Source organism: Stomoxys calcitrans, chromosome 5, assembly GCF_963082655.1.
Source record: "Stomoxys calcitrans chromosome 5, idStoCalc2.1, whole genome shotgun sequence".
Taxonomy (NCBI): domain Eukaryota; kingdom Metazoa; phylum Arthropoda; class Insecta; order Diptera; family Muscidae; genus Stomoxys; species Stomoxys calcitrans.
Window position 1 is genome coordinate 303,039 of NC_081556.1, and position 13,542 is coordinate 316,580.

Sequence of the window (13,542 nt, forward strand, 5' to 3'; positions counted from 1 at the left end):
TACTGTAAAACATGGTGGAGGTGGTTTAATGGTTTGGGGGTGTATGGCGGCTTCAGGAGCGGGAAATCTTGAAATTATTAATGGAGTAATGGATCATAAGTATTACATTGACATTTTAAAGAGGAATTTAAAAGATAGTGCTGTAAAACTTGGGCTTGGTAATAACTTTCAATATTATCAAGATAATGACCCCAAACATTCTGCTTTAAATACCAAGATGTGGATGCTGTACAACTGCCCCAAAGTCATTAAAACTCCTCCTCAAAGTCCCGACTTGAACCCAATTGAACATCTTTGGGAACATCTCGAACGCAAATTGAGAACGCGCAATTTTTCGAGCAAGAGTCAAATGTAACAGGTGATAATGGAGGAATGGACTAATATAGACCAAAATATAACCGCTAAATTAGTCCAATCAATGTCAAACCGTTTAAAAGAAGTTATAAGACGCGGTGGTCGAATAACAAAGTATTAATTTTTTTAAATTATGTTATTTATTTTTTTGTTTTTTTGCAATGATGAATACTTTTTTTGTTTAATTTTTTGTGTTCAGCTGTAAAATGGCCCTTTTTGTTCCAATAAATACTATTTTTTTCTTTAAAAACAATGAAATTGTGTACATATACATCACACAAGCACTACTGCATCATTAGTTTAATATGTTTTTATTCCAATTGTCTTTTGTAGACTTATTAAAAAAAAAAAACATTGAATGATGAATACTTTTTTTGACCGCTGTAAGTAGTATGTACTATGTATATGGCGAGTGCGCTTATAAAACGAAAAGGGAAGGAAACAAACAAATTTTGTTTTTTTTTTCACAGACCTATCTTGAGCTTCTTATAAAATTGTGTAGGTACATCAACTATTAACATTTTGGTTGAAGCCATTCTAAGACTGACGTTCTTTTATGGATTTCCTGAGATTGACTTTAATGCTAATAAACAACTATTTTTCGGGAACTATACACCAATATATACGTATGTGTGGGAATCCCGCTTACTGCTAACCGTTGTTTTCTAAGCTTGTACTAAGTGCCTCTTCAGGTGCACCCTTTTCCAATGAATTGTCACATGTATTATTTGCGGCTCCATTTTCGGCGATCCCATTGGGTTGTTTTAATTTATTATTGGTTTCTTCCTGAATCTTTCGTTCGTACGCACGCACGTCTTCTATGGTCATCCCGAACCATTCATCCACCCATGCAAAAGCTAGAATAAAACGGGTAACAAAATCACAATTAAATTTACAACTGTGTCTGTTTTGTAGGAGAAGTAGTTACCTTGTCTGTGGCCAAGCAGCAAGACATCGCGAATGGATCTTTGAATAAAATCTTCGACTTTTGATTGCAACAAAAATACTTCGAATGAAGCATCTACGAGTTTATAGGAACACATAATCGGTTTATCAGTTTCACGCCAACCTTCCACTAACGGTCCGCGATCTAAAACAATAAATTAGAATAGTTGTCATTTTAAAGCGTAAAAGCTGGTACTATATTCGTTTTTCGCGATATTATTCGGCGATTACTTCTAATAGATATTAGATTTTAAAGCAAAAAACATGCTGTAGGAAAATTCCCTCATTACTTGTGGTAAAATTTGAATAAAATTGTTATTTTATCATTGAGTTTTTGTAGTGTTTCAAAAAAGTTTTCAACGCTGAGAAACGAACATAGTACCAGCTATGGAAGGGGTGATAATACTATTTACTTGTTTTTGTTGACTTAAAAAATTTTGGATCTTCCTCTCTCTTGTAATGTTTGTTGTTGACCAGTTCATCAAACGCAATGTCAATACTTTCAATAATTCGACTATTTAGTTTTTCTTCACTTAAATGTAGACACTAATTGAAATAAAGGGGGAAAAATGAAACACACTGCTAAACATTCAAAAAGCGCTATAATTACATTGTCGGAGCTTCCATTATTGTTTTCGTACTTGGTTTGTATCGACACATTTAGTTTCGGTACAAAGGAACATGTATATTCTTCATATAGAGCAGCCACAAGTGCAGGAGTAGGAGAATCGAACACGAGGTTAAATATGAATGTGAGAAGATTTACAGATTAGTTCAATAAAAAAATCATTCAGCTTTAAATAAAATTATGAACGTCATAGTTTTGCGATAAAAATGTTATCGTGAACAACTCACCTGTTTTGGTGAAAGGGAAAAAATTCCAAGATTTTTCTGTCACATAAAACACGCGTGGACAAATGGATTGTATCCAGTAAGGTAGTCGACTAAAATAATAATAATAAACACAGAGAGCTTAAATTTTTATCAGATTTTAACAGACCTGGATAAATGAATCCTTTTTTCTGTGTACTGGCCTTTTCCATGCTCCGGGTCTTCGCAGGGCTCGTTTGTTACTATCTCCACTCCCTCTCCGTCACCACTGGTTTGCTCCAAACTGTGGCGCGCTATCATATACAGCTGCCCTATTTGATACTAATGGGTAATTGCAAAATTTAGTTAAGTAAACTAAAAACGCCAACTTGAGATATTTAATGCGGGCCACTATAAATGTGCCTTCAAATGTATAAAAGCAAGCCAATTTGCTCCAATATGGTTTTTATAAGGGAAATTGAACTTTACACTACTAACATGCATATCAAACATAGTATCTAGCATATGCACCCTAATATACAGTTTTTCCCGGTGGGAAAATATACATGAAATTTCACGTGTTATTACTTGCATAGGACGCCACAAAGTTGAGAAAAAGTTTAAAGGGTCGATAGGAAATCGCCGTTAGTCTTGAATTCAATTCAGTTAAACAATTTAATTCAACAATTTCGAAAGCAATATTCCTACTGCTTTAAAGTACTCGTGCTCTATGTCGAAAGGGTGTCTGCGAAAACATCCAGTGGAGGATTCCATAACATACCTCCTCGCAGGTCAGTGGCATGCAGATCCTATATTCCTTGGTTAGAACCATGTTTTCTCGGTATGTTTAGGCAAATTATTAAACTATGTCATTACGAAACATTAATTGTGGTGCGTGAATACCAAGTGGCCTTCTGGCTAATACCAAGGAAGGTTTAGAGAAGGTACGTTTAATTGCCCAGCTGATTACATTAGTTGTTTCAGCGCCTAGGCATGTTCGCGTACTTTTCTAGTAAAAATTTGCAGAAGAGTAAACATGTTTGATTTGAAAAGGTTGGCTCACTCTCCCAACAACAATGAAATCAATGATACAAACCTGTGGCGTAAGGCTGTCAAATTTCTGGACACTTCCTAATTGACATTCTAGTTTTCATTTGCATTATGATATGTATCAGCCACAATTTCAAAAGATATATGATTATAAAGTGTAAATTATAAATTAAAACAATTAAAATGTGAAAAAATGAGCAAAATGTGAACACATTTTAAAATTCAAACCAAGCATTTGACGTTCTAGTGGGATTTGGAAAAACACAGTTAACGATAAATTTTCCGGTGGCAGCGATCAATTGGAAAAAAAATCTGCAGGAATTATTGGAAACACATGGTACAATTAAGAGGAAGGGTCATTAGCACAACAACAAAAAACTACCCCAAACAAAACTACCTTGATGGCAAATGCCGTAAATTGAAATGTCAACGTGGTTTTAGAAGTAAACTTTATTTTACAACTTATCTTCCTCAAATGTATTTTATATTTGTATTTTCATCATTATATAACTGTTTTGTTGCTTATGTGTGGAATATCGGATCAAATAGAACACATTTTTAAGATTTTAGAAAAAAGCACAGCTGTCCTGTCAAGCCTTTGACATTAATATTTACTACAAAATCAAAACAAAAATAAAAAAAAATTGTACTCAGCTGTTCGCATGACCTCACTCAAATAGGTACATCCTGTTGGAAACAGAATTTTAATCAATGTCACATTTCAATGAGAACTTAAAGTTGGTACTATATTCGGTTTTCGCGGTGAAAAAATGAGCGGAAAACAACAATCGTTTTCTTATGTAAAATAAACGCGATCGCGAAAGGAAATATAAGCCATAGCTCTCTCAATAATACTTCATCAAAAATAGATTTTGCTATACTTTGCTTGGTTTTTTGATGAATGCGTAGCTCTTGAAAATCTTTTATCAAACATGTAAATGGTATTACAGTCCGCAAATTAACTGAGAAAAATACCTCGCCAGTGTCGCCATCACTAGGAGGAGATAATCACAGCTGAACATTTTTTGATGTTCTCGCGAGTACATAAACCCAAGCGTTCAGTGTCAATGGGGGATATTGATTACCTCTAAACTGTGGTGCCCCCCAATTTCACTAAAGGTGGGTCAAACAAGATGATTAAACTAAAAAAAGGCTAAGACCCTTTAAACAAAAATACCCTTTTTGCAAACCAATTTTCAAAAGTACCCTTTTTGACCCTTTTCAAAAAATCTCAAGTGTAACCCTGCGCATAAGTAGTTCTAAGTTCCTTGAGCAGAATAGCATGTCGTTGCATTATTAAGGATTTGACTTAAAATAATTGCACATATATATACATTAACACAAATCAACTCTGCTTCAATACTGTTACCTTTCTCTTTTGTTGTGGTTCGATTTTTGTCCTGGCGACGAATATATTCCGTCGGATTTCTCAATAAAGTCCAGTACTAACGATGACTTTTCCCGAACAACCGTCAAAATGCATTATAACAAGTGGTATTGAGTTTTATGAACAAAATAGTAGCGACATGTCGCTGCGTCAATATGCATTTCTCTTCAATTAATTGCAAGTGTATTTATATGCTCACGAAATGGGCATCAATCAACTCTGCCTCAATGCTGTTGTCTTTGTTGTGTGTTGTTATTTGACTTTAGTATGTGTTTTGGCGAAGTATTTTCGCTGCGAAGAAATGTCAGTACTAGGCTTAGATTAATAAGCATTTCTTCTGCGAAGTAACTCAGTACTAATCGTTTGCAGATATGGCTAGCTGTCCATGGTACGTGCGGCAGCGTCTAAACTCGGTTGTAATCTCGACACGGTTTTCTATCGACCGCCGACAAGTTTGTTGTGTTTAGTCGACTTACGCTTCTTTAGTTTGTACTTGACGAAGTCACGAACAAAGTTAAAAGTTGAAAATTATTATTTTGTTTTATCAAAACCCCAAAATCGAGGATATATTTTGTTTGCTTGTATTTTTTTGTGGTAAGTCCTACGATACGGCCACATATGATCTTATTGTACATTTCGTGTACAAGCTATAAAAATATTTTGTTGTGTGTGTGTATGTTGTTGTGTATTGTGCTATCTGCCAAATGAAAATTAACTTGCATTCCCTTGCAGAAATTTTCTACATCTAATACAACTTCGCAAGAAGTCCAAACATTCCCCCCTCGGCCCTGCGGCAAGAAATGTTAAGGATCCGGAAAATCATGGGTCCACATCATCAGCAACTGCAACGCAATAAAGAATGGACGTGTTTTTTCAACCTTCATGTTCTACACGCAACTATTCTGATTGGCCTTTGGCATTTGGTAAGTACCGATTTGATGTTTTGCATATTATCCATTTCAACATAGTATGTGTATGTTGGTAGGGAAAGTGATGAAAGTAAGAAATCCCCGTTTCCCTTAAACCTTAAAGTTGCGGTGGCCTTGCCCAGGGTCATTAGAAAACATTGTTTTTGTTTATAGTATTGAAGTAGGCATGCACATTATGCAGGATTGTGTGTGTATGGTATACACCAAAGTCGCAAAAATAGGAATAAGGTAACTACACCCAATAATTGAACCCTTCTGAAAAAAATTGTGGCCTTGAAATTATTTCTTGATCCTTTGTTGCCCAAGGATCTTTTGGTGAAACTTTTTTATTCAAATAGTATTTTCCCAAGGTGACAAACTTACATGTTTGATAAAAGATTTTCAAGAGCAACACATTCACCAAAAAACCAAGCAAAGTATATCAACATCTATATTTGGTGAAGTATTGTTGAGAGACCTATGGCTTATATTTCCTTTCACCCGGTTAAGAAAAGGCAGTTTTACTGCTACTTTCAACACATATTGTTTCAATGAAGAGAATACATTCCCTTAACCATTTCTTGAAACTCCTCTCGAAATCGTTTATTGTCCGCGTCTTCATTGCAATTACTCCTTTTACCTCTCGAGTATTGCACTATGGACGCGCACCAAATATTGTGGTGATCTTGATGGTATACAACAATTCAACACTATTGTTGCATTGGAAAACTTGGTTGTGGTTGTTGTGTTGTTGCAGCAGTGTGTATTACACTGAGGCGACAGCCCTTGTCGATAAAAGAATTCATCGGATCAATCCTGTACGTAACTCCGGCTGGCATGGTATTGACTTGGTAAAGCTTCTACCGTACGATATGTATTGTCTTATAAATTTGCAAAGGTAGCAACTCTCATTTCGAGTGATACGTACGAAAAATTTTATAAGCAAAATGGATTTTGGAATAAATATGCAGTTCTTTTGATTAAAGCGAGCTCTACTTTCATCGAAGACACATGTCTGTAAAAAAAAGTGTATTAAAAATGAGAATACGCGCCGATTAGAGCGCGCTCTATATGTATTTGACGTACATAAGAAGTACTTCTGGATACAAAAGGTGACCGCACATATGTAACGCACATGTCGTGTGATAGCAACTTGTTATTGTTGTTGTAGCATTGTGTTGTCCACTGAGGCTGCAGCGCTTGCCGATGAAGCACTTTATCGGGTCAATCCGGTACGTACAACCGGCTGCCATAGGATTAGTGTTAGTGTTCTTATGCGCCAGTTTCGCATCCATGATATGTTAAGTGATAAACAAGGCGTATAGTTTAAGCTACCGATATAATTCTCAACATGACTTGCATGCATGATCACGTTTGCGAATGTAATTTATTTATTTGTCTATTTTTTTGAAAAAGTTTCTTAATATTTTGGCTTTGAGTCTATTGGCCGTCATCATGCGCAATCCTCACATGATGGAGGAACTCGAGAACAGTTACGATAAAAATGGAAACACATACCCGGCATTGCCAACACCTTTGAGCAACGTTGATCCTGATACGCCTACTGCCTTTCGAGGTCATTCCCTTAACTATCGTAAACAATACCGTAAGGATATGGCCGATCCCCAATTAGCAATTAAACCGATTTGTTCAACCGTTTTGTTTATTCTTTAGAGAGCTATGATATGGGAGGTTTGGTATGCACTTGCATGATAGCCATTACTATGATGATGATCTATGGTGCCATAAAAGGGAAACCGTCCCATTTGCTACCATTTTTCTGCCTTCAATTGTTCGACTTTGCTATTACGACGTAAGTTAAATATTTCCAGAATATAACACCCCCCCCCCCCCCATACACACACACATTCAATGTTATTTACATGCGATTTTATTCCTTCGACAAAAGCCTGACTGCGGCCGGCTACTTGTGTTATCTGCAAGCTATTCATCGCCTAATTGAGGAGTCCCATCGTTTGCCGTGGCGTGAGAAGCTCTTGGAATTGTCACCCGAAGAATTGGTCATTGTTGTTCTGGTCGTATTTGTTTGTATTGTATTCCTAAAAGCGTACGCCATCGGCATTGTATGGCGTTGTTATAAATATTTGACCCTGCGACAACAAAGTATGCGTACGCTGCTGCCTCTGGATATTGCCGACATCACTGGCAACAGCTTGGGTACTGCACGCGCTTACTCTACTCTTTTGCCTAACTATGATGAGGCTGTTGCCGCGTACATGAAACAGGCTCCACCACCTTCGTACCAGGTCGCCATGTCCAACTATGCCCCCGAAGAAGCGATCAATGCGGCCAATAACTTGAATCACGATGCTGAAGGAGAAGAGGATAATAACAATGACACTTCGAACAACAACAACACCGTTCACGTCAACAACAATACTCCGCCAATGAGACGAAGTGATACTATGGCCACGGCACACGAGAGTAGCGACAGTTTAATGAATGATGTGCAAGGTGAGGCTAATGCAGAAATAACTCCACCACCTTCATACAATGACATCATAATTGAGCCTTTAGCATCGGGCGCCCAAAATGCTGCCGCTGCTGCACCCAGCGGCGCCCCATCCTCCAACATTGCTCAAGGCAACAGCAATGAAAGTCGCGCTTAAACAATTTCGTACGATTCAATGGGCAAAACTGTTTTTGAAGCAATTTTTCTTTAAGGGTTGTGGTTTAATTAGCACCAAATCAGCGTCGACGATGAGAGATTTTGTTTTGAAAACATAACTTGAATAGTTTTTAAAAGCAGAAAAATAACAACTAAAGAACACAAAAAAAAAAAAAAAATAGACAAAGTACACTTCAAAACATGAATATTACAAAGTTTTTATATGAAACTATGGAATCGAGTGGCACTTGTCACCACTGCAGAACATTAAGTTACAGCCCTATGCGTCCTTTGCAATTTTTATTTGTTATTCAAGTTCGGTTAGAAATGAAATATTCTTTATCTAATGCTCTTAGACTCCACCCATTCACTCACAAACACACAAAACAATTATATAGAACATACAAAAATATACACACATACATATTTAATATAATATACATTATGGGAGTTATATTACCTTACCCCCCGCCCTTTCATATATAAGCTATACAAAATTCCCGTTATTGAAATCAGAAAAATATTGAAGCAAACACACATGTAGTTGTTGACGCCGCACTAGGCTGAAAATATGAATCTGAGCTTTTTTTCATAGCGTTTTGTGTTGCGTCCAAGTGTTTTATTCCCTCACAAAAAAAAAATTATCGGAATTCAAAAAATGACCACAGACTTTTCAGAGTTTAGTCCATTTTTCTTTGTTTAATAATGTGCAGTCGATCGTACGTACGCACGTCGTACATATGTATGTACATAAGATTACACCCACAAATTGTGAAATATTTCTGGAATCATTTGTATCCCTTTTGTTTTCTTTTCTCTACATACATATATATAATATACCTATTACATATTAACATTATCTACAAAGACTTTTTATGAATGAAATATTATTATGATGAATATTATTAGAATAATGAACTACACATACAGCAACTTACATGATGCAGCAAGGAGCATTCAGTAAACTTATTCGAATATTATAGTTTTTAAACAATAAAAGCAAAACACCACAGCATTGGATGGCAGAAAGCATTACGAGCTTTCTAAAATGTTCGTTGGTACTCCTCTGCGTCTCTACTTTGTGGTTCTAAGATAAATGGACATTTCTCCGCGAATATAAGTGAATATGAAATAAAAAGAAAAAAATAGCAACAAAACTCCATGTAGCGGTAGAGATGTGCTACAGCAGATGCATAAATAATATAATATTACATGATGCTTTCCATGCTTGGAAAAAAGGGTTACGACGGAATTAAAAAAAAACACTCAACTGGTGTGGGCTACTGGATTTTAAATCAGTGCAAAAATATGTATGTACGCTGCATTGTTTGCTGCTTAATTACACGAATCAGCGGTGAGAGTCATGGCTGTTGTCTTAGCGTTCGAAGCCATCAATACAACTTCCAACAGATGCACAAAATCATGTGTAGTACGGAAGAAGTGTAATTTGTCACAGAACTATGTCTGTCATTGGGAAAAGTACAGCTTATAGACAGGGATGTCGAGCGTGGTTAATGTGGTAATTGTATCATAGATGCGTTTTCGCTATTGATACGATTCAAATACAACATAACAACGCACGTCCCTTGAAGCCATCACACCTAATGTGGTTAAAAATTCTTCTAACCAAAGACCAAAACGCGTCCCATAATGGTTAATGTGTGTTGCTATCTTTGGCTTTCGCCTCGAAAGAGAAACAAACAAGTTTTGTTAAGGAGCCTTCTTTAAACTGTCCACCAACAATTTCATTCATTGAGTGCATAGTTTAGCCACACAATTAGTTACTTAGACAGAGCAGAATCATTGAAACCCGACTATCTTTTATACCCACCACCATATACTAATATAGTTATTCCGTTTGTAACACTTCGAAATATTCGTCTAAGATCCTATATTCTTGAACGTCTCGACGTTCGGAGTCGATCTAGCCATGTCCGTCTGTCGAAATCACGATAGCGGTCGAACGCGTAAAGTTAACCGCTCGACATTTTGCACATGTACTTAATATTGATGTAGGTTGTTGGGGATTGCAGATGGGCCATATCGGTAAAGATTTAAATATAGCTCTCATATAAACCCAACTCCCGATTTGACTTATTGAGCCTCTGGATGCCGCAATTTTTGTTCAATTTGGCTAAAATTTTGCATGTTGTGTTCTGCTATGATTTCGAAAAACTGTGCTAAGTACGGTCTAAATCGGTCCATAACCTGATATAGCTCCCATATAAACCGATCTTCCGATTTGACTTCTTGAGCCCCTGGAAGACGCAATTGTTGTCCGATTTCGCTAAAATTTAGCATAGAGTGTTCTGTTACGACTTCCACGAACTGTGCCAAGTACGGTCCGAATAGGTTTATAACCTGATATAGCTTCCATATAAACCGATTTACCGATGTGATTTCTTAAGCCCTTAAAAGCCGCAAATTTCGTCTGATTTTGCTGAAATTTAACATGTAGTTTTTTGTTATGGCTTTCAACAAATTTGCCAAGTAGGGTCTAAATCGGTCGATAACCTGATATGCTTCTATATTAACCGATTTAACATACTAAATCGGACGCGGGGATACAACGGTACTCTTCGCGGTGAAAAAGTACCAAAAAATGGATCATTTTTGAAAAATGGGTTTTTTACTTTTTTGATTATTTGCTGTTTGAGTATAGGTGCGTTTGCGTATTTCTCCAGTAAACATTTGCAATCTCAAAAAAGGTCCTTTAAAGAATTTAATTGAATATAAAATCGTTTTCAATTAAAAAATTTATTGATTCAATCATTTTTTAATTGAATATGGTTTTTTTTAATTAAAGTCGTTTCCATTTTCCATTAAAAATTAATTGAATCAATTAATTTTTCAATTGGATCTGAAATTTTTTTCAATCACAACGCTGATTGAAAATTTTGTAATGTTCAATTAAAAAATTAATTGATTCAATCATTTTTTTCATCGTATCTAACAAATTTTTAAATATAGTGCTTAAGTAAATTCAAATAAAAAAATACCATGGCAGCCGGTTCTACGCACTGGATTAACCCGATGGAGTCATTCATCGGCCAAGTGCTGCCGTCTCAGTACACAACACAGCTGCGACAACAACAACAAATCTGAAGGACACTCTATTTTTTATTTATTTTCTGTTTACATATTTTGAGTTAAATGCCAAAATTGGGCCGCGTTTCACGAAGAAAATCATTTTTTTTTTACGATTACTTTTTAGATAATAGATTTTGAAGGAAAAAACTTGCTGATTTCATTCCGTCGTTACCTATAATTAAATTTCAGTGAAAGGATGGCGTTACCATGGAAATTTTTGTAGTGTTTCGAAAAAGTAATCGTGAATATGGGTTGTTCACTGTGAGTCACGAGCATTGTACCGGTCTTAATGGGTGGTTTATTAGTTTTTGGAAAAGAAATTGTCTGTCACCAATTTTTAAATAAAAAATACATTTTCCCTTTATAAAGTTTAATTAAAAAGAATGCCATTTGCAGACACATTTCCTTCCAGGAAAACCTAAAACTCTTAAAATATGATAATTTTGATTCAAGATTTCCATTTAAAAAATAGGATTTCGTCAGCGCTGTTACTGCTGCCATGAAAATAAAATATTTCCCTTATTTTGTTGACTCATTTCTTGGTATGTGTAAACTCTGCTTGAATTGTACGAGAAAGGAGAAACTGTAGATGTAGCTTGACTGGTGTGGACATTGGTTTGTGTCTTCATTAAATTGTTGTGATGGATGAGTCTCCATCTTTTGACAACTTTCTTAACTGTGTTCCGTTTGGTCCAGAGCTTTCCGTGCTATGTTTTTGAGGTGAATATTAAATTTCCCAACGGCGACATTTTAATAGAAATATAGTTTTGACGGTTCGCACATTTGTATCGACATTTGTCGGTAATTTTTTGCCAATGTTAACAGATTGGGTTCCTATAACCATAGTTGAAGCAAGTAAATTGAATTAGTACAAAACTTTGAATTAACTTAGAACCAACGTAGACTTCTATACGGTGTAACAGATATATTCAGTGAAGGAATTTTGCAGCGGAAAAACGTTTCCAGGCAAACTTAGCATGTTTTCTTCTTTAGACAAAGATGTGACTATCGATCAGAATAAAATCCCCTTTGGGTTATAATTTCTATAGTAAATTGTCAGAAATGGCAAAAGTAAATATTCGCAAACTATCATGTAAAATGGTAGTTTCATCGGGACTAATTAAATGTCGCCCTTCCGGCTTTCGTCCATACGGACAAAACACGTGCACACAAATTGAACACCAATATAAACATTAAAAAACAAGTTTTTTTTATACGAAACATGTAGTTTTCCAAATTTGAAAATAAAGGGTGATTTTTAGTTATTAGCTTCTTGGCAAAACTGGTTTAAACAGCTAAACAGTCTGTGCCGGTAAAAAGGTCTAAACAGTCGGTGCCGCCCGGCCTCTCACTGAGACTCTCCGCTCGATACTGCTGATTGTCCGCGACTGCCGTTACAGCTACTTCGTATGGAACATTCCACTATCTGCCACCTGTGGACGCGGCCTGTAGCTCGCAGCTAAGCTTCTCGTGACAGCAATGAACACCACACAGATCGGACCTCAATGTTTCAGCCTGTGTGTTGCTCACTGCTGTCCCGTGGCGAGTCTGTTTAATCGACCCACTGAATCGGATATTCGGGTTATTGCGACTAAATTTCGCACGTTTAACCACCAACACGCTTGCGTAGAGTGCGAACTGAAGAAAATATCGCATCTGTATCGGCCAGTGTTAATGATGACCCTCAATTATCGATTCGTTGCCGTTCGCAGCCTTAGACTCTTAGACTCAACAACGTGGAAAATTTTGCGTAAGGATTTAGATGTGAAGCCGTTCAAAATAAGCTGGTGCAAGAATTGAAGCTGAATGACTTTCCGCAACGTGAATGGGTTCTTGGAAAGTTGGCCGCAAATCCACTTTTTTTTCGAAAATTGTGTTCAGAGACGAAGCTCATTTTTGGTTCAATGGACACGTAAATAGGCAGAATTGTCGATTTTGGAGTAAAGATCAGCCAGAAGCTTGCAAGAGCTACCATTTTTTGAAGCCTTTCAAAATACAGGTGGTGCAAGAATTGAAGCCGAACGACCTACTGCAACGCACATTTTTTGGTGAATGGGCTCTTGAAAAGTTGGCCGCAGGTCCACATTTTTATCGAAAAATTGTGTTTAGCGACGAAGCTCATTTTTGGCTCAATGGGTACGTAAATAAGCAGAATTGTCAATTTTGGAGTGAAGATCAGCCAGTAGCATTGCAAGAGTTACCAATACATCCAGAAAAAGTCATAGTTTGGTGTGGTTTATGGGCTGGTGGCTTCATTGAACCGTACTTCTTCAAAGATGATGCGAATCGTAACGTAACTGTGAATGGCGAGTGCTGTCGTGAGATGACAGCACTCGCCATCCATGCAAGAGCTTGACTTGCATGACATG

General features: G+C 36.7%; 2 protein-coding genes across 2 annotated transcripts; one reads left to right on the top strand and one right to left on the bottom strand.

Annotated features, from left to right (window-relative positions):
- Positions 1-744: 744 nt before the first annotated feature.
- Positions 745-3,037, bottom strand: LOC106086533 (cytoplasmic phosphatidylinositol transfer protein 1). Its single transcript, XM_013251253.2, has 7 exons — positions 2,891-3,037; positions 2,300-2,451; positions 2,155-2,243; positions 1,910-1,989; positions 1,713-1,845; positions 1,283-1,444; positions 745-1,211 (listed from the first exon to the last, which is right to left on the bottom strand). Exons 1-7 carry the CDS (start codon positions 2,939-2,941, stop codon positions 1,006-1,008), a joined length of 873 nt encoding a protein of 290 aa, XP_013106707.2. The 5' UTR covers positions 2,942-3,037; the 3' UTR covers positions 745-1,005.
- Positions 3,038-5,013: 1,976 nt separating this feature from the next.
- Positions 5,014-9,180, top strand: LOC106086539 (lysosomal-associated transmembrane protein 4A). The gene is made up of 5 exons (XM_013251262.2): positions 5,014-5,140; positions 5,279-5,469; positions 6,871-7,060; positions 7,129-7,267; positions 7,364-9,180. Exons 2-5 carry the CDS (start codon positions 5,347-5,349, stop codon positions 8,082-8,084), a joined length of 1,173 nt encoding a protein of 390 aa, XP_013106716.1. The 5' UTR covers positions 5,014-5,140; positions 5,279-5,346; the 3' UTR covers positions 8,085-9,180.
- Positions 9,181-13,542: the final 4,362 nt, after the last annotated feature.